The sequence below is a fragment of the Castor canadensis genome, chromosome 16 (assembly GCF_047511655.1).
Source record: "Castor canadensis chromosome 16, mCasCan1.hap1v2, whole genome shotgun sequence".
NCBI classification, from domain to species: Eukaryota; Metazoa; Chordata; class Mammalia; order Rodentia; family Castoridae; genus Castor; species Castor canadensis.
In genome coordinates, this window is record NC_133401.1 from 9,145,464 (window position 1) to 9,165,232 (window position 19,769).

At 53.6% G+C, this 19,769-nt stretch overlaps 1 protein-coding gene across 10 annotated transcripts in view; it reads left to right on the forward strand.

Moving 5' to 3' along the window:
- Sipa1l3 (signal induced proliferation associated 1 like 3) overlaps positions 1 to 18,677 on the forward strand; it is a 254,269-nt gene extending 235,592 nt beyond the window's left edge. For 4 of the 10 annotated variants that reach the window (XM_074057113.1, XM_074057112.1, XM_074057114.1 and 1 more), the window contains 6 exons: positions 7,385 to 7,550; positions 8,352 to 8,607; positions 11,645 to 11,788; positions 13,143 to 13,278; positions 14,863 to 14,944; positions 16,752 to 18,677. In XM_074057113.1, the coding sequence (XP_073913214.1) occupies positions 7,385 to 7,550; positions 8,352 to 8,607; positions 11,645 to 11,788; positions 13,143 to 13,278; positions 14,863 to 14,944; positions 16,752 to 16,895 (928 nt within the window). In that variant the 3' untranslated portion in view covers positions 16,896 to 18,677. The remainder of the gene's footprint in view (positions 1 to 7,384; positions 7,551 to 8,351; positions 8,608 to 11,644; positions 11,789 to 13,142; positions 13,279 to 14,862; positions 14,945 to 16,751) is intronic. The other 6 variants (XM_074057116.1, XM_074057120.1, XM_074057117.1 and 3 more) reach the window with 4 other exon arrangements.
- The last annotated feature ends 1,092 nt before the right edge of the window (positions 18,678 to 19,769 follow it).

The following is a 19,769-nucleotide window of genomic DNA, read 5'->3' on the forward strand; positions in this document are numbered from 1 at the left end:
GATAGCAGCCTTGCCCTTGTTAGAGGTACTTTCGAGTCACCTAACCTAGTTTTCCAGAAAATACCACTTTTGCTTCTGACTAAGTTATTTGAGCTTAAACATGGGCTTTTTTCCTCTCTGTGCTTGATGATATCACAGTTTTACCCCAAGGCACAGATCTTGTTTGTGTATCTGATTTGGCTACCTTTATCAGTATCTACTCTGCCAAGCGCTGTTGGAAGCTCTTCCCCTACACTAATGCATTTAATCCTCACTACAGAAAAGGAGGGATGGTACTTTAGCTCCCCATTTTCCAGAACAAACGAGAAACACTCCATTAGTGGAAGTTTAATCACTGCACATGTTAGGATTGTTGGTTTTGTAATTTGTCCCTACAAGATCACCACATAATATGAGCTCATTCCCCCAGGAGTAATTACCAAATCTGCTAAACATCTTCACCTTCTTCTTCACTGATCCAAGTCAGGGATCTCTAACACATCGAAAACTGGCCTTGACTGAGGCTGTGTTCCCCAGAAAAATGGCGCTGGCGCAGCCAACATAGAAAGCTCTGTCTGTCAGCCAAGCCACTCCGTGTGGACTTTGTAGGCCTGCCCTGTTGATTCAAACCCAGTAAGATAAGGGACAGAGCAGCTTGTCATTCAGAGACTGGGTGGGAGGACTTGCAGAGGGGACAGTGATTTGCATCTTCTGAAAAATTTTTGGAGGAAGCGCTCTGCCTTCTAGGTGTGTCTATTTCTTGAATGAAAGACAGTGTAACCCAGTAAAGGACAGAGTGTGCTGCGGGGGCCAAGCATCTGCCGCTAAGGTCCTCACTTAGCCCTGGCCTGCAGCTCTGCCTCAGGAATGACCAGGCAGGCTCCTTTTTGCACACTTTGACCTGGGACTCTCAATCCGGTGGCCTGCCTTTGCCAGTCACCAGAGAGCAGCACGGGGGGAGGGGAGAGGAAGCCAGTGGCCCCACCTCCAGGGTTGCCATGAGAATTTTCTGAGTCACTCCAAGGTCGGGATGCACAGGATAGCCAGTAAGGGTGCGCATAGGCAGCCAGGTCCAGGCTGACTGGGATGAGGAGGCCAGTCTATGCCCAGGGGAGCAGGGGTAGGACCAGCAGCCCTCAGCATCCTTGGCACCTTTCCCCTAAAAGGCTGATCTAACTGAAGGACTAGAGCTGCCTCTGCAAGCAGGTGGCTCTGTGGCCACCCAGAGAAGCCTTGCAGGGCAACATAGCTGCTCATGGGCCTTTGTTCTCCAGAGACTGGCCACATTGACACCACTTACCTCAGGACCAATTGGGTCAGCAGCACCATGTGACAGAGTCAGGTGCATCCGGGGCAAGTGTCCAGGAGAAGAAGGCCCTTGGAACAGTTCCTGTCATCAGCTTAAGTTGGGCCTGCCACAAAGTAGAGTGATGGTTAGGAGGCAAGGCCCTGGTTACAGCCAAGGACCAGGCCCCTGCAGCCTTGTCCTTAAGAGGGGTGACCCTGCTTATGTAGGGCCATGGAAGGACAAAATGAAATCAAGTGGGCCTGGGAGGGAGTAAGTGACCCCTCAGGAGGTGACAGTTTGTCACTGCTGCCATTATCACACCTGCACAGTCCCATGGCTCAGACAACCTGGATTCCCAGTGCCATGGCCTGGGAGGTGAGGGTGGGGCTCAAACCACCACTTATGGCTGCTAGAAGAAGTATGTGAAACCCTGGCCCAGGTCACGCTGAGTGCTGCTTTCCTTACAAGCAAGTCACAGTGTGGCTCAGTGTCACAGGTAGACGTAGGTTCTGGGTGTCTTTAGCTTACTGTGCCTCCGTTTCCCCTGCTGCAAAAGAAAAGGCAGAAGCACCTTCATCCTGCCAGTGGTGTGTGGGGTCAGCCTCCAGTGGTCAGTGGTCACTCTAGACTTCCTCCCACCTCAGGTTCAGGGACCCCTGTCTCTAGCTCAGTGCCAAGGAAGGAGCCAGGGAGAGCCTGTTCCTGAAGCCGTTTCTCCCACACAGCAGAGTTGTCCCCACTGCTGGTTCCTCCCAACCATCCTCTCAGAACTGACCTGCCTGCCCAGGGTGCGGCCCTGGCAAGCATTGCCAGTCAGAGTTGGCAAAAGCCCTAGCTCAGCCAGGCATAGCCGTGCTAATTAGCTTAATTAATGTGGCCCCAGGGAGCCTCCCCAGTTGGAGGCCAGGGCTCCCAGTCAGCTGGGATGGGGCCAGGCAGGTCTGACCCGCTTGTTACCCTCCACTTCTTGCCTGTCCTTCACAGCAAAGAGAAGTTGCTGCTGTTGGGATCCTAATTGCAGAGCCTGCTTTGTAATTTTTCTAGGCTTTTTGTTTGTTTATTTGGGTTTTTTTTCCTCCTTTTCTATTGGAAAAGATTTAATTCCACAACATGGCAAAATGCAAATTTAGACAACATGGGCAAATCAGAGTTTATGTGCAGAGCTGTAGACAGAACCTTGAGGGTCTTTCTTTCACTTGTGTTTGGAAAGGTAAAGTACAGACAGAAACCAAAATAGCACAGAAGGATTTGTAGCAAATAAGCCACCTCTCCCCTCTCCCCAGCCTTCCCTCAGCGCCCCTCCTGACGAGTGGCCATTGTTTTGTTTCTTTTGTGTCCTTCCAGAAGGGTGCCCAACATGACCCAGCACCATAATCAATGCATTTCCCTTGCTCCCCCTTTTGGTTGGTTTGGTTTGGGGTTTTTTGTTTGTTTGTTTGTTTGTTTGTTTGATGGTACTAGGGGTTTGAACTCAGCATTGGGTTGGTTGGTTGGGTGGTTTTGAAACTGGCATCTTGGGCTGGCAGAGTGACTCAAGCAAGTTCAAAATCCAGTGCTGCACCCCGCCAAAAAAAAAGAGAAAGAAAAGAAACAGCATCTTGCTATGTGGCCCAGGCTGGCATCAAACTCTAAATCTTCCTGCCTCAGCCTGTCAAGTGGTGGGATTTACAGGTGTGTGCCACCATGCCCAACTCCTTGCTGTCCTTTTATTTATCAGCACAGTCATCCCCCAGATGTGCACTTCTGCCCTCCCTGCTTGCTGTTTCTCTTCACGTCTCTGGGAATGGGCCCGTGGTAGGGCTCAGAAAGATACCCCATTTACACCCCACCTCCAGGTTATTAGGTTTGTTCGGCTCCGGAGACCAGAGATCTGAAGAAAAAGGAAAATACCAGAAATATAGAAGTCCAGTGTAGGGAGGGGAGATTGACGCTGGGGATAAACACAGGGCCTCACATACTAGGTAAGCGCTGTACCCCTGAGCCACAGCCACACGCCAGCCCCATTCTATAGAATTTGCAAGTTAGAAAATACCTCAGAACCGGGCACCCAAGGCCCATGCCTGTAATCCTGCCGACTTGGGAGACTAAGATCAGGAGGATCACAGTTCAAGACCAGCCCAGGAAAATAGCTCAAGAGATACTGTCACCAAAATAACCAAAGTAAAATGGACTAGAGGTGTGGCTCAAGCAGTAGAGCACCTGCTTTGCAAGTGCAAAGCTCTGAGTTCAAACCCCAGTCCCACCAAGAAAAAAAAAGGAACTATTTCAGGTCTGGGAAAGGTAGCTCAGTGTTACAGCATGTGCCTACCCTATAGGAGGCCCAGGGTTACATCCCCAGCACCAAAAAGAAAGAAAATACATTAGAGATTCTTCGAGGAAAAAAAAAAGACTAAACTGATCAGTATGACTCTCCAAGCTAAATTTTGCTGTGCTGTTTCCCTGTAGACATGTTCACAGCAGGCCATTAATAGTGTCAGGCCACGGAGGCTGCAGCAAATAGGACAGGTGCAGGCCAAAGGCCAGGGAGAGGATTCCAGCACAATGGCTACCCATGAGCCTCGCCCTGAAGAGTTAGGCATGTCCCCTAAGAGCACATAGGGCCTTTTTAAAAGTATCTGTACTTCTTCAGATTTATAAAAAGTCATTCAGACTTTTAAGGGGGGTGGGTAGGCAAGCAGCAAGGAAGGTCAGTTACATATGGCACACAGATTTTGAGTGCCTACCATGTGACAGGCCCTGTGCCCAACACTGGACTTAAAGTGAAGACTACAGACAATGTGGACAACTCACAATACTCCATGCAGATCTCATAGGAACAGTGCAGGAAAGAAGTAGTTCAGGACTGTGTGACAGACTGGACTGGAAGGGAGCACCAGATTGATGGTCAGGGGAGGCCTCGGAGGAGCCAACAGCTAAGCTGGGAGAATGAGAAGCTGCCAACTACAGGCAATGCCCCAGAAGGGTGCTCCAGGCAGACACACAGCCTGTGCAGAGGCCCTGAGGTAGGAATGTGCTTGTCTTTAAGGAATCATAGGAGGCGAGAATGGCAGGAACACAGGCAGAGAGGGGACAAGCAACTTTGTGGACTGTGGGGAGGAATGTTTTAGAAAGTGACCCCCACACATCCACCCTTAAGAGAGTTTGGCCAACTCCAGTGTGCCAAGCTAAGCCATAGATGGGTTCTGTTTTCGAAAAATGGTTTTGCACTTCACGCAGCCTCCTCTTTTTTCACATGGTGTGTCTGGGGGGCCTCCTCCCGGTCTGTGTGAATTGGCTCCACTTCTCCTGAGGCTGTTGTAACTGTCTTACCACATGTGGCCTCTCCTTCCCCTATGGGCAGCCCCTGTGTTGCCCTGTCCTTACAGGAAGCGTCCTGTACACAAGGCACCATGGCTTCATGTAGGCCTTTCTGAGGGAGCCATTTCCAGAAGGAGAGCACGAGGACCAAGAGAGTGGTTTAAAGTACTCAGTGAGCTTTTTTATGCCCTTCTGGGAGGTGTGCCGTGAACCATGCTCCTCTCTGGCCAGGGACATGGTGAGGCCAGGCCTGCTCCCTCACCAGGCTGTGGGCCCTGCTCAGATTCTGGGAAATGCCAAAATCAAAGGTGGGGGGAGGGGAGGACCTTTCCAGCTTCCTCAGAGAGGTGTGTGCTCTTTGGGGGGAGGGGGTTATCTCTGTTTCTGTCTCTCTTTACTTCGCTCCTCCTGATTTTATAAGCTTTTAATTTGCTCAGAGAATATACTTCCCTGACAGGGACAGAGCCAGCCTGCCCTAGGCCTGCAGTTCTGACGTGGGGAGGAATAGGACCTGACAAGAAACAACCTGCCGCCATTCTGCCTTCCTTTGTTAAAATCCCAAGGCGGGCAGCTGGGAAAAAAGAAAGAAAATGCAGACTTCAAAACCCATGGGAGCCCAGGACATCTTTTTTCTTCTCTGGGCTCAAAGACCTCTTTCTTTCTTGCCTTACAAAATGAAGACCAGGTGCTAGCCTTTTTAAAACTAGTTATTATCCTTATTGGCAGAACACATGATTATGGTAAGATAAATTCAGCTTGGAAGTATATCAGATGAAAAGTAAGTCTTATTCTTCCTCCTCCTAATATGACTCCTTGACTTCCTAGAAGTAATCATTATTTTTCATTTCTTCTAGAAGTCTTTTTTCTGCATATAGAGCTTTTATTTATTTATTTATTTATTTTTGCAGTACTGGGATTTGAACTCAGGGTCTCATACTTGCTAGACAGGTGCTCTGTGGCTTAAGCCACTGCACCAGCCCTGGAGCATGTCTTTAATCAGCTGTGATCCTGTTCTACAGGCTGTACATAGCTTTTCCACAGTTCTCCACTGTTCCATCTCTGGCTTAACATGGCAGTCAAAGCCTGGCCTGGTGCCTGCCCATAATCCCAGCTCTTGGGAGGCCAGCGGCAGAAAGATGTCAAGTTCCTGGCCAGCCTGAGCCACAGAGCAATGCCTCCAAAAAATACAACAAACAATGAAAATACACATGGCAGTGAGACGTGCAGTGGTTCCCTACAGCCCAGAGGCCTTGGTGTGACCATTGACTCCTCCGTCCCCAGGCTGTGACCTTGGACAAGTGGCTTATCTCTGTGCCTTAACCACCTCATCCCTGAAACGGGATACAAATCGTACTGCGCACACACGGCTGTGGTGTTCATATGCATCTGGGGGAGCCCCGGCCTTGCTCTAGTCCCGCTTCCCTTCTGTTGGGTGGGTCGACAGGAAGCAAAGACAGGCAGGTCACAGCAGTTACTGTGGGAAAAAATGAATGGCTTCAAAGCAGGACCAGTGTGACATAGTTACTGTGACCTTTGTGCCTCAGTGTCCCATCTACATGATGGGGCTGATGGCTTAACAAGGTGGCAGGACCTCAAGTCAGGGCAGTGGCTTTTACCAAGGAAGTGGGACCTGAGCCCAAAGACCAGGCTAGAAGAGGAGGCAGGGAAGTCAGCCTGGCCCTGGAGACTCCGCATGGAGGGTAGGTGGCCAGCCAGGAGCAGGGGCCTCTCGTTCTGAGCATCTGCTCCATGTCAGGCGCAGCCAGGCACTTGGTGGCAGATTCCCAAGACAGTACTGTGAGGTACTTGTGGTGTGCTTGACCCAGCCAAGCACACCAGGGTCAGATAGGCAGTGGGACTTGTCCCAGATTCCACAGCAGGAGCAAGCTTCAGACTTCGGTGAACTTCAGACTCATGTGGCTCAGTGGCCGTGAGTGTTCTGGAAGGTGCTGTGAGTCAGCGCTTGGGCATGCTAAAGGAAGGGTGGGGATCGGAGTGGCCCAGCTCCCAGGCCAGGCTCTGTTACAGGAGGCCCTGCAGAAAAACAAGCTTGTAGCCATGGGGCACCAGGCTCCTGCTTATGGGTCATACACCTCATCTCTGGAGTCTCCAGGAGCCCTGTGGTGTGCGGGCTCTGTACTCTGCGGACCATCAGGAACCAAGGCCAGGAGATCTGTGACTGTCCCAGAACACCCAGGCCAAAGGTCTGCTGCCTCTGATCCAGCCTTGCCCAGTGGTACTCACTCTGTGAGACCCCATTCTCCTGTGACTGGACCACCCTTGCCCTCACCTCTACAAAGGCCCTCTTCCTGCTCATCACCCACTGATCCTCCTGACGTGCAAATCCTCCTTCTCTCCCTCCTTCCTCCCTTCTTCATCCTCTTCCTCTTTGTCTCTTCTTCCCTCCACTTTGTCCCTTCCTCCCTCCCTTCTCCCCACTCTGCCTCCAGATGTCACCCCCTCAGAAGAGCCCACCCCCAGTACCCCCAGTACCCATCTCTGTACTTCTCTTTATTTTCTTCAGAACATTTCTCTCTCACACATGGGCCCCTCTGCTCATTTGCTCAGCATTGATCCCCTCCTTGATGTGGGCTCCATATCACTGCTGTAGCCCAGCACCTGAAACAGGCCGGGCCAGAGCAGATTCCCAGGAAGCATTGGTGGATAAGTGAGTGGCCAGAGCAAACCAAGGCACTCTGCTTTCACCGTAGCCGGGTGAAATAGAGGAGACACAGTCATTTCCCGGGGCAGCAGCCTTGTTCGAGTCCAGACAGCATTGAGAAACACTCAGGGCCCCTGACCCCAGCACTCTCATTCCAGGCAGGTGGACACCAACACGAAAAACGTCTTTGGGCAGCCACGGTTGAGGGCATCCCTGCGAGACCTCCGGTCCCCACGGAAGAACTACAAGTCCACCATCGAGGATGACCTGAAGAAACTCATCATCATGGACAATCTGGGACCGGAGCAAGAGAGGGACACAGGGGTGCGTGGCTGGTGACCCAGGGCAGGGCGGGGAGAAGAGCAGTGTTTCCAGCAGTTAACCCGGTCTCTTCTGGCCTGTCCACAGCCTGTGGTATTTGCTGACCCTGTTGGGGTGTGTAAGTGAGGGCACCATATTAGTGAGGAGCAGAATGTGAGTGAAGCTAGCCCAGGTCTCATTCTACCCGGGGCCCAAGAGAGAAACAGCCCCCACCCACCTGCCTGAGGGGTCCCTGAGGTTACCTCCACCATCTCTGCCTCCTGTCTCCTCTTGTCCCCGCCTGCCCTGCCTGATTGGCCTCACTGTCAGTCAGATGCTCTGCATGGAGACCAAAACAGCCCCAAGCCAGGCATGGTAACACACATCTATAACTCTGGCACTCTGGAAGCTGAGGCAGGAGGATCACAAATTCCAGGCCAACCTGGGCTACATAGCAAGACCTGTCTTAAAAAAAAAAAAAAAAGAGCGGCCCCAGGTCTCCCTTGGGGTTTTGTTCCGTCAGTCCCTGGCCCTGGAGGCAGAGGGCACTTCAGTATTATTGCTTCCTCAGAAGCCCCAGCCTGGCTGTCATAGTTCCAGTGTAGCTTGCGCTGCCTTCCCTAGCCTGCTAGGCCTTGACCCGTGACACTCCCTGGAGCTAGAATCCGTGGGCCACCAGTCAGAGAAGGGGCTCCCAGGGAAAACTGGGTGCTTGATCAGAAGAGGGCAGAAATGGACTGGTAAGAATTAACCAGGAAGAATCCCCTGAGGACAGTAACCACGGGCCCTGCCATGACACCTCCTGTCCCACCCCTGTCTTGGCAGCAGTCCCCCCAGAAGAGCCTGCAGCGGACACTGTCAGACGAGAGCCTGTGCAGTGGACGTCGAGAGCCCAGTTTTGCCAGCCCTGCCAGCCTAGAGCCAGGCCTGCCCAGTGACGTCCTCTTTACCAGCACCTGCTCCTTCCCCTCCAGCACACTGCCTGCCCGCCGCCAGCACCAGCACGCCCACCCGCACAGTGGAGGGGGCCCCAGCACCATCCCAGAGAAGAAACGTGAGCGTGGGCAGCCAGGGTTGGGAGGTAGGGGCAGCCACTTGTGGGGTCACCTGCAGTCATGTGTGTCAGAGGAATCTAGGGAGGGCACTAGGGTGCACACAAGCTTCAGGGTAGCCCGATGGTTGGGCCCTGGGTATCACCCAAGGAGCAGAGCCCTGCTGGCTCCTCCAGGGTCATCTGAGAGTCACGAACACCCAAGGACTGGGATCATCTGAGCCCAAAAAGAGGAAGTCAGTCCTTAGTGCAAGCCCTGGGGACAGGCATTTGTATTAGCTGCCCCCCAGCTCCTGTCCCATTCCCCCACCCTGCCCTGAAGCAGCTTGCTTCAGACATGTTTACTGGTCTACTTCCCCCCAGATTTGCCACACTTGAGGAAGTACAGGGGTGTGATTCATCCACCCCTTTATTCCTTTAGCAAATATTATTACACATGCCCTGTAAGCAGGGTGTTGGCACTCCACCCCACCCCTCAAAAAGCCACGAGGAGCTGTCATTGCCCTCTGTCCACATCCCACAGGCTCTAAAACCAGAAGAAAGTGGAAATGATGTCCACCCCACTCTCACCAGACAGCAAAACCCAGCCTGAATGGATGGGAGGGTGTTCAGTCCTCACACAGCCCACCTTGTGTGAGTGGCTAGTGGCTTTGTTGCAGAGTGCTGGCCTTTGGGAGGGTTAAATACAATGTGCAGCAGCTACACGGCTTGCTCTCTCAACTCCACATGCGAGCTGCAGGCGTGGCTCAAGGCACGGAGCACCTGCCTAGCAAGCTGAGACGAGTTCAAACCACAGTACCTCCCCAAAAAGAGAAACTTCCAGACACATCTTGAATTCAGATGTGTTTACCCCAAGGGCCTCGCCTAAGGGCTCTTGTCCCCTTAGTGCCTGCATGGAGTCCTCTATCTTGTGTTCCATGGGAACTGAGAAGAAGGAGATGCTGGGCTCTTTTGGTGCGTCCTTCTACCCCCACTTAAAAATCGTCCCATAGTGTCCCACTTCCCTAGTGTCTAGTCACAGGACCACTCCTCGGCATGTCTACGTCAGGAACCCCTACTCTTCCATCCTCAGGGCATTCCATATAGCCGTTCCTCTGTGCTCTTCCCTAGCCCTCTTCTGAGCGCCTCAGGCTCATGCTGCAGGGCCTGATACAGTTTCTGCTCTTAATTGGAGGTCTCCCCCAACCCTGGGCTGGTCACCTCAGCCACCTTACATCCAGAGCGTGCTAGGGGCTAGCGCTCCAGCAAGACTTCCTCACACTCCCTGAGCCCCACCATGTGTCTCCTGCCTTTGCCTCTAAGTTTTGCTGCCCTGCCTGGGCCTGAGAGGGGCCAAGGAAGGTGGGTGTGTGCACAAGACAAGTTTAAGTTCCTCCTATTGGCTGTGCCACATGTCAGTCTTGGCCCAGACCCTCTATGGAAGCCCTCCATTCCTCCAGGCTTCAGGCCCCTCTGCCCCTGTGTTCCCCCCATCCTGTCCATGCCTGGTCACTACCCCCGTTCACTTTGGGCTTTCTGAGTGAGAATGGTTCTGTCCTTGCCCTGAACTGGGCATGCCCTAAGGACAAGCTGGGGTGGTATCTGTAGCTCAGGGCCCTCTGCCTCACAGAACACACCACCTTCCTGCCCACCTGTCCTCCACCCCACTGTACCGGAGACAGTCCCATCTGGCCTCAGCACAGCCAGGCACCAATTGCCTGCTCCCAAGCTCTTACCAAATCACATCCTGGCTAAAGAGATGCAGAGAGCCCAGGGCTGGGTTTCACTAGCAAAGGGCACTCCAGGCCAGAGAGCCTGTCCCCCCACCCAATGCCACTGAACACTGCCCAGCAATGATGGTGTTCATAAACAGGACCACCTAGACCCTCTAACCCCAGAAACTGGATGGGATTGGGCTTCAAGAGGGGTCAGCCCCCGCCTACCACATCAGATCCCGCAGCTCAGGGACGTGTGCAAGCTCAGGTAGGCAGCTTCTCACTCCTCGATTTCCCTCCATACGTGGAGGCCTTTAGAACACCACCTCCAGCCCATGGACGCAGTGGGTGAACCCACGGTGCACCCAGCACAGGGCACGCTGGGCACACACAGCCACCCGCTTTACTCTCAGACTTGTCACTCTGCGTCTCACTGTCCTCTGTCCCCTCCTCTTGGTGGCTGCGAGGCAGGAGTGGCTAGCCCAGGACTCTCAAAGTCACAGCACCGCACGACTTCAGCAGCCTCCGCTCGGCCCTGTGTGTTTCACCTGTACCCACCAGGCCTGCCCACAGTGACATGCCACATGTAAACACTGACAGCCCAGGTTCAAGTCTACACCCAGCACTCTGTCTTCACTCCCAGACCCCTGGGTTCAACTCCCCCACCATCCCAGCTTTCCCGTCAGGACCAGTTCCTCCTGCCGGACCTGGGCCCCATATCCTGATGACATCTGGATCTTACACACCCCTCCAGGCTTCATGGGCAGCATAGATCTAGAATCGGTCTGCACACTCCTCCCCCACAGCCCACCCAGTCCCACCCACCATCTCCCTGCTCCACGGGAAGGACCAAGTCCTCATGGTGGCCCACAAGGCCCTGCAGGATCTGGCCTGTCACCTCCCTAACTTCACCTCCCACTGCTTACTCCCTCCATCACCCTTTTTGAGCCACATAGGCATCCTCAGTACTTCTTACACCTCAGGGTTTCAAGCCAGGCATGGTGGTGCATGCCTGTAATCCCTGTACTCAGGAAGCTGAGGCAGAAGGATTTTGAGCTCCAGGCCAGCCTGGGCTACATAGCAAAATCCTATCTCTGAGACAAAAGGGAAAAAATCCTCAGGAATTTCATGCTGGCTGTTGCATCTACCTGGAATGCTCTCCCCTCAGGTCTCCCCTGACTGCCCCCTGCCCTACTTGAGACCTTTACTCAAAGGTTCCCTCAGTGAGGCTTCCCCAGCACCTTGTTGAAAGTTACACCTGTACCCCTGCAGGAAGTCTCTGGCTCCCATCACCTTCCACCAACAGTCTGTTAATATGTTTGTCCCTCCCACATTGTCATGCTCAGCCCCTCCCATCTCGTTCTCCCCACTAGCCACCATCTCCACCTCGGAGCTGTCACTGGCCGACGGACGGGAGCGGCCCCTGCGGTGCCTCGACCCCGGGATGATACCACTGCCTGACACAGCTGCTGGCCTGGAGTGGTCCAGCCTGGTAAACGCAGCCAAGGCATACGAAGGTAGGTGCCCTCCTCTCAGATTCTCCAGAGCCTCAGCCCTTTCTCTGTTCCAGAAGAATTGATGAGCCTGTAGCGTTGCCTGGAGTACGCACCCAGTTTCCAGAATCAGGGAGAACAGGTTAAAGTTCTGCCCTGTCATTGGCTAGCTGTGCAACCCTGGACAAGTGTCTTTATTTCTCTGATCGCAGCTACCTGGTCTACCAAACAGGTAGACCATACGTACTGCCTGGAGCTGCAGTGAGGATTACGTGCAGTACTGAAGCAGTGTACTCAGACAGCGCCTTACATCACTGGTACAATCACTGCTCCAATCGCAGTAATCCAGCTGGGCATAGGGTGCACACCTATAATCCCAGCACTCAGAGGAAGAGCCAGGAGAATCTCAAATTTCAGCCCTTCCTCAAAAAAAAAAAAAACTTCTTAGGTGGGCAGTCGAGCTTAGGTGGGGAGTCTCAGCAGGGCTCAGACTCCAGCCCACTGCTCTGCCTTCTCAGGGGCTCCCCTCATGGTCGCTGCTAGAGCTCTGGTCATTAAGTCCACCTCCAGCTAGTAGGAGAGAGGAGGACCAACGCCTTCCCCTTAAGGACTGGCCCAAAGCCTCACACTCCTTCTATACTTAACTTCCCATTGGCCAGACCTCCCTCCAAGGCCACACCTAGCTGCAGGGCAGGCTGGGGAATGAAGCCAAGTGCCCAGCTAACACTGGCAACTTGTGGGCTGAGGGCGTGACTTAACTAGCGTGCCCAAGACGCGTGGTTCCATCCCCAGCCCCACGAGCACACAGGACATGGGGGAAGTAGCAATGATAGCAATTTCACGACGGGAAACGGCGTACAGCACCTCAGCCGTGGGGCAGGGTAACCATCAGCGTTGCACACATCACGTCATGGGCCCTGTGTGCCTGGGAAGTATACATCACTCCCCCGGTATTACTCCCCAAAACCCATGAAAACCTCAGACCAACCTCCTTTGAGGGGCGTTCTATCAAACCCGACGAGCACACTTCAAAAGCAGTTGTCATAAAATCCAAGGAAAAGCTAAGAAACTGCCACAGAAGGGCTAGACATGGCTCAAGTAGTAAAGCACCTGTCTAGCAAGCACAAGGCCTTGAGTTCAAACCCCAATACCACTGAAAAAAGAAAGATGTCCTGGGTGTGGGCTCAGGAGTGTGGTTCAGTATAGAAACCTTGCCTAGCATGAGCAGTGCCCTGGATTCCATCGCCAGCACCACAGAACAAGAAAACTACAAAAAGAACATGCTGGGGTTGGGAGGGAGGTTTGCAGGGGGAGACGTGGTCAGTCAGTGCACCCGACCCACGAGGACTCGGCTCCCCCTCCTCTTGCTCCTCCGCAGTACAAAGAGCCGTCTCGCTCTTCTCTCTAAACGACCCAGCCCTGAGCCCAGACGTCCCACCTGCCCACAGTCCTGTGCACAGCCACTTGAGCCTGGAGCGGGGGCCCCCGACCCCCAGGACCACCCCTACCATGAGGTGAGTTTCTCTGGGCACACCAAGGTCCCTACAGTGAATGAGAGACCCGGGCTTTTGTGGAGACAACTGCTGCAGGTCACTCTTCCAACTCCCTGAGCAAGAGCTCCCTTCAGCCAATAGACTGTAGTCTTTATGCTGATAACCACCAGCGACCAAGACAGCCTCCACCCTGTCCTCTGGGATAGCTTGGTCAGTAGAGATGACACTTGCCATCCATCTGCAAACAATTGTTTGACTTCCAACTTTGAGAACTGTCGTGGACTGTCCCCTAGTCTCCCAGCTGTGCCTCCCATCTCCTTCTTGGTCTCCTCCTCTGGGGACTGAGGCCAAGCCCTGCCCTCAAGAGGCTTCATGGGAAGGGGGTTGGTCACCTCCCCTTGTCATCTCACACATGGCTCACCACATTGACCACAGCGTGTTTGCTGGCCTGGCAGAAGTAAGATGAGAGGCAGAGAGAGCATAACAGCCGCTCTGCTGTGTGGATGTAACCATGCGCTCACACGGGTCTGCACACCTTACAGTGCACAGTCCCGGCTGTGACAGTTCATGCATGGTGCTTAGTGGCCAGTGGAGGCCTGTTTTGAGGGTCATTTTGACTCTCGTTTTTGGTTTCACGCAGTGGCCTTAGAGCTCAACTTCCACTGAAACTGTGAACCGCAGTAATCACAGAAACAGGCACGACAGTTGATGCTGCTGTGGCCAGGGTGGGAACAGGCTCGGTGTAGGACAGGGCCAGACCTGTAGCCCTTGGGCTCACTTCTGCATTCCCGTTAATCCCAAACTAGTGACCTCTTCCCTTCTGCCTCCCACACCCCTGTGCAGCGCCCCGAGATTGAGGATTGGGGAGGGAGGGACAGGAAGGCCCAGGCGCCTCACTACCTCCTCACCTGTAGAGCCCCCTTCGAATATGGGTCCCCACAGCTTCCACCTCACATGGGATGCCCCAGGCAGGAGTCCGCATACAGGAGCCTAGGCCTCAGATCCCAGCACCAGCACTGGGGTATGATGTCCACTGCCTCAACCTGGGCTTCCTCTGTTCCTAGGCAACAATGTGGGGCCCTCCCAGGTTTCAGTGAGCTGGGGTCTCTGTTAGGTTGACCACACCAGAGCTGGGTGGCCCAGGGCTAGGTGAAGGGAGAGCTCTCAGTGACAAGCAGGCTGTCATTGTCACTGCCAGTACTGTTGCTAGTCCTATGCACTGGCTCTTATGCCCACTTGTTCACCATGTGCCTCCTGTGCTTGGATCAGTGCCCTCCCTGCAAATGTTCAGTGCATGTTGGTGGAGAGGGTTCTTTGTGTCCCCTGAGCTCAGGGAAGAGGTTCTCTCTAAAGGCACATGCAGCTCATCCACTCAGGGAAGCGCACATGTACCTTCACCAGGCCTGGTACACCAGGCTGGTTGTTGGAGTTGGCCTAGAAGGGCTACTTCTGGCTTTCCTGCCACACTTCTCCATCACCCCTTGGGATTCCAGAGCCTCAGAGACAAGAGGGCCTGTAACCCATGTCCTTCCCAGCTGTGAGCCAAGAACCCCCCCCCAGGGTCTGGCAGGCCTCAGACTTGATTTATCCCCCCTGTGTTTGCAGTGAGGAGCCACCCCTGGATCTGACGGGCAAGGTATACCAACTGGAAGTGATGCTGAAACAGCTGCACACAGACCTCCAGAAGGTAAGGCCACACCTGCACGCACCTCTGCCCAACTTCCCCGGCCCCACCCCACTCCTTCTGTTCCAGATGTAGTCAGGAGCAAAGTGGAAAATGACAATACCAAAGGTTAGCAAGCAAACAGAGACTCAGACAGTCTTGGAGAGAGAATAAGTTGGCCAAGTCTTTTTGGAACAACAGTTGGACAGTGTTTTTTAAAAACACAGTTACATGGCTGGGGACAAGGCTTAAGCAGTAGAGCACTTGCTAAGCAAGCATGAAGATCTAAGTTCAGACCCCAGGACTGCAAAAGAAGAAAGACGTAATGAAGCATCTGGTTGCTCCAGCAGTTCCACCTGTGGGAACTTGTCTGTGAACTTCCAGCATGGTACAAGGGTCCATGAGCAGTGATGTTGATTGCTGCACTGCAAGCAAGAAAAATGGGAGCCAAGCCGGGTGCCAGTGGTTCACGTCTGTAATCCTAGCTACTCGGGAGGCAGAGATCAGGAGGATCACGGTTCAAAGCCAGCCCAGGCACATAGTTCTGTGAGGCCCTATCTGGAAAAACCCTTCACAAAAATAGGGCTGGTAGAGTGGCTCAAGGTGAAGGCCCTGAGTTCAAGCCCTGGTACCAAAAAAATGGAGCCAAATGGCCGTCCATCAGCAGGAGACAATGTGAACTACAGGACACCCATACAGCGGGATGGCCTCCAGCCAATAAAATAGCAAGTTTACTAACATGCAAGAGATGGCCACTAACTTAAGTAAAAACAACAAAGCTGCAGAACTTTCTAGAATATCATCCGGTGTTTTGGGTTTTTTTGAGTCAAGGACTTGCTATGTAACACAAGCTAGTCTTGACCTCTCAATCCTCCTGCCTCAGCCTCCCAAGAGCTGGCATTACAGGTGTGCACTGCCACACCAGGCTTATCATCACACTTAGTAAAAAATGATTTAACATCCATGAGTTAAGAGGGGCAGTTTAAAGGCAACATTCCAAGTGGATCTCCATACTTGTCTCCAGGGAGAAGAATGAGGAGGAAAAATAGCAGAGGAGACTCTTATTTGTTGTTTATTCACTATGGGATAGGATTGGAGGTGTGGCTTAAGTGGTGGAGTGCGTGCTTTGCAAGTAGAAAGCCCTGAGTTCAAACCCCAGTCCCACCAAAACAAAAAAGTGCTGATCTATGTACTTTGGTGTAAAAAGGCAAAAAGAATTCAGTGTGTAAGTCCTCAAGCACAGGAATTATAGGGCCCAGGTTCAAACCCCTGCCCCACTGTTTAAAGCTGTGTGACCTCAACAAGTCATTGCCGTGGGGTATCATGTCATTCAGAAAGGCTTCTGAAAGAGGTGGTGATGCCTGCTGGGCAGCCTTGCTGTGTAAGGCTTGGTTTCTTCTTCCAGGAAAAAGGATAACAACCTTCCCCTTGGGTGGCTGTGGGGTGAGAGGAATTGATGGCAATCATGATGTCTGTCAGATGACTCCAAGCCAGGTGCCCACTGGTCATCCTAGCCTTTGGGAGGCTGATGCTGGAGGACTGTGAATTTGAGGCCTACCTGAGCTGCATATGGAGACTGTCAAAAAAAAAAAACCATCAAATCAGCCTATGTTCTGAGATCTTTAAGGTCTTCTAAGATAAGGGACCTGGAGCCCCTCTGAACCACCCATGTCAGAGTTGAGGGACAGGGCCCAGGGTTGCTCAACTGTGGAAGCAGAACTAGGATTTGAACCTGCAGCCAAGGCTTACCAGCCCAGGGAGCCCTTGGTGCTCTCAGCCTTCCCAGGGCAGCTAGGCCACCCCACCTGATGCCGCCCTTCCGCTCTCACAGGAGAAGCAGGACAAGGTGGTGCTGCAGTCCGAAGTGGCCAGCCTACGGCAGAACAACCAGCGGCTGCAAGAGGAGTCCCAGGCCGCCAGCGAGCAGCTGCGCAAGTTCGCTGAGCTCTTCAGCAGGGAGAAGAAGGAGCTCTGAGGCCGGCAGGGCAGCCCTGCACCACCACAGCCGCCCTCCGCTGCAGCGCAGGCTCCTGATTCCTCTCTCCCTTGGGCCAGGACCCTGGCACCCACCGCTCCACGGCCTTCTGTGGGAATTTGAAGCCCCAGCTGGCAGAAGCCAACTCTGCTCCTGTCTCAGGGCCCATGAGCTGCCCTTGGGCCACTGAACCTCTTCCTGGACTCAGCACCCAGCAACTGGAGCTGTGGGAAACTGGGAGGGCCAAGGGGAGCCCACTGCATGAAATACACTGGGCAACCAGAAAAGAACCCTTTCTTCCCCCATGTTCCAGAAAGGTGACAGACTAGAGCTCCTCGGTCCTCAGCGTGCTAGCTCCAAACAGCATGGACAGTGTCACCCCCACACATACACAAAGCAGCCAGGAGCACTTTCGTAGGGTTTAAATTATTTTCTTGGGGTCGCAGGATGAGAGGAGACCCCAGCATCCAGAGTCCACTTTGAGAGAAGGTTTCTCCCAGAGTTTGAGAGAAACTATTTGTACAATCAGGACTGTTTGTACAATCTTTTTCTATCAGCACCTCTCCCGTCAGAGGCCACGACACCTGGGCTTGGGCCACAGGCCCTCCATCTTCTAGCTACTGACCTGGCCGGTCCTCCCACCCTCTCTCCCCAACCCTGACCACCTCCAGGCTCTGAAGGTGCCCAAGGAACCCCGGCCAGGGCTGGGGAAAAGCAGCCTGGGCTCCTGTCTGCTTTCATTTTCCTTTGCAAGTCTCCCCCGCAAGACGCGGTGGCCACCCAGACACTCACTGTGCTCCCTGGGAAGCACACACGGTGCGACCCACCCCCAGAGACACTGCTTCTCTAAAGGCAATAAGGGCAGCTCAGTGTGGTACTACGCTGTTCACCCAGGAAACATGAGTTCCTTTTTTCCTTCTTTAAAGACAAACAAAAAAATCTCTCTATATATATATATTTATTTTTTCATGTAGAGTTGTGCCAGAACAAGTCTGGATGGCCACAGTCTGTGGACTTCCCCCAACCTTAAGCTGAGGATCGAGGTGTGTGTCCTGTGGGGGGGGGCCAGTGGGAGGACCCAGAGGGACACAGTTAAGGTGGGTGGCAGGCTTTCCTTTCTGGAAAGACCAGGCAGGGAGGAGTTGCAGTGTGGGTTGGCTCAGAGCCAGACAGGCAGCCTGGACCCCCTCCTCTGTAGACCTGACTTTCTCTTTGGGTCCAGGAGCCTGAGGGGGGAAGGGGCTCTGGGTCAGTATGCCAGGCTGCAGGCAGGGTTAAAGAAGAGGGTACCCATCCTCTCCCCATGATCTGCCTCTGGCCAGGCAGGCCCTGCCATCGCCAGCCCTGGTGGGAGACCAGGCCGTCCTCAGTCCTGGTCAACTACTGTGATGGTCTCCCCCACCCTGTTCTGAAGGGTTCTCCACTCTCCCGCTCACACCCCTTTCCTCAGACCTAACCTGGAGCCTTTTTCTTTCTTTTTTTATTTTTCTTTTCAAAGTGTCTCTTCTCATATCTTCAGATCATTCGAATCATTTTGGGGACCTAACCATGTACATTGACAAGCGTAAATTATGAGTTTTTTTGTTTTATGTTTGTTTTTTCTTTGTTTCTGCAAAACCAATCTATTTAATTTGAGGTTGGTGTTCTATCTGATGGCTGGAGATAGGCTTTTTCATATGTTGATTTGTTTCATTTGGGTTCCCCACGCCCCCCTCCATCCCTGTCTTGAGATTTTCTGGCATGTTTCTGGAGGTTTCAAAGGAAATAAATGTTTCATAGAAATGGCTTGTGTGTTCACTGGCTGGGCAGCTGCCTGGAATCAGCGTGAGCCTCACTCTGTCCCCTTATCCCAAACACCCATCTCAGTCGGTCCCCTCCACACACTTCTCTAAGAACAGGGAACCAACTTTTCTTTGGAACCCAAACAGAAATCCGCCCCTCAGCACGTAAAATGTCTAAGTTAAGATGAGCGAGATTCTCCTGGGTCGAATAACCGCAGGCCTGCAGGGTGTGCTGCCTTGAGGGTGGTCAACTGAGAAAGCCCGAATTGCACAGAAAAAATTACCATTCCTCTGGAGGTGGGCGGAGCCTGCACGTAGGCGCCCGCTCGCTCAGGCCACGCCCCGGCACCGGGTCATTTGCATCTCTGGCCACGCCCACATGGGAGTTGTCCCTGTTATTCCCCGCCTCTTCTGTGGACAGCTGTGCTGTGGACCTCCCTCTGCCAGACATTCAGGGGTGGCTCCGGGTGGAAGGCAGGCCCTGCCCCCAGGCCAGGGGAGGGCACCAGGGTGCTGTCACACCTCGTGACCTCACCCAGGATCTGGTTCCTCGGAGAGGGGGGCGGGGGGCCCGCAAACGGGAGGGAGCGGAAAACTCGTGGCCCCGGCTCTGCACCTGGCCGGTGCGTGGACGCTTGCAGGTGGCCCGGGCATGGGGTGAACGTTTCCGGCTCTGGGAACGCCACGGACGATCCAAAGGGTGTTCCGTTCGTGGAATGTCTGGACGTGGCCCCGGCCTCTGAACAGGGCTGACCAGAGGTGGGGGTCTTTGCGCCCCTGCCCACTGTTTACCGGTCCTTGCGTTTTCCTTCTCTGAGCTTAAACCTCAGGCTTCTCTGACTCACACCTTCCCCCACCCCTCAAAAAAAAAAAAAAAAAAACTTTTTCCAAAAGGCATCCAGAGGAACCCCAGCCATTCCCACGGCTCCTCGACATTCCAGAGCCATCCATTCTCCCTTTCTCCACCCTCCTCGGGGCCCCATCCTCGAGCCCTGCTCTCCCCACACACACCCGGGCCAAGGGGGAGGGAACCTCGGAACAAACTGTTCTCACATCCTCTCCTGGCGCCGGAGACACACCAGCGACTTCCAAC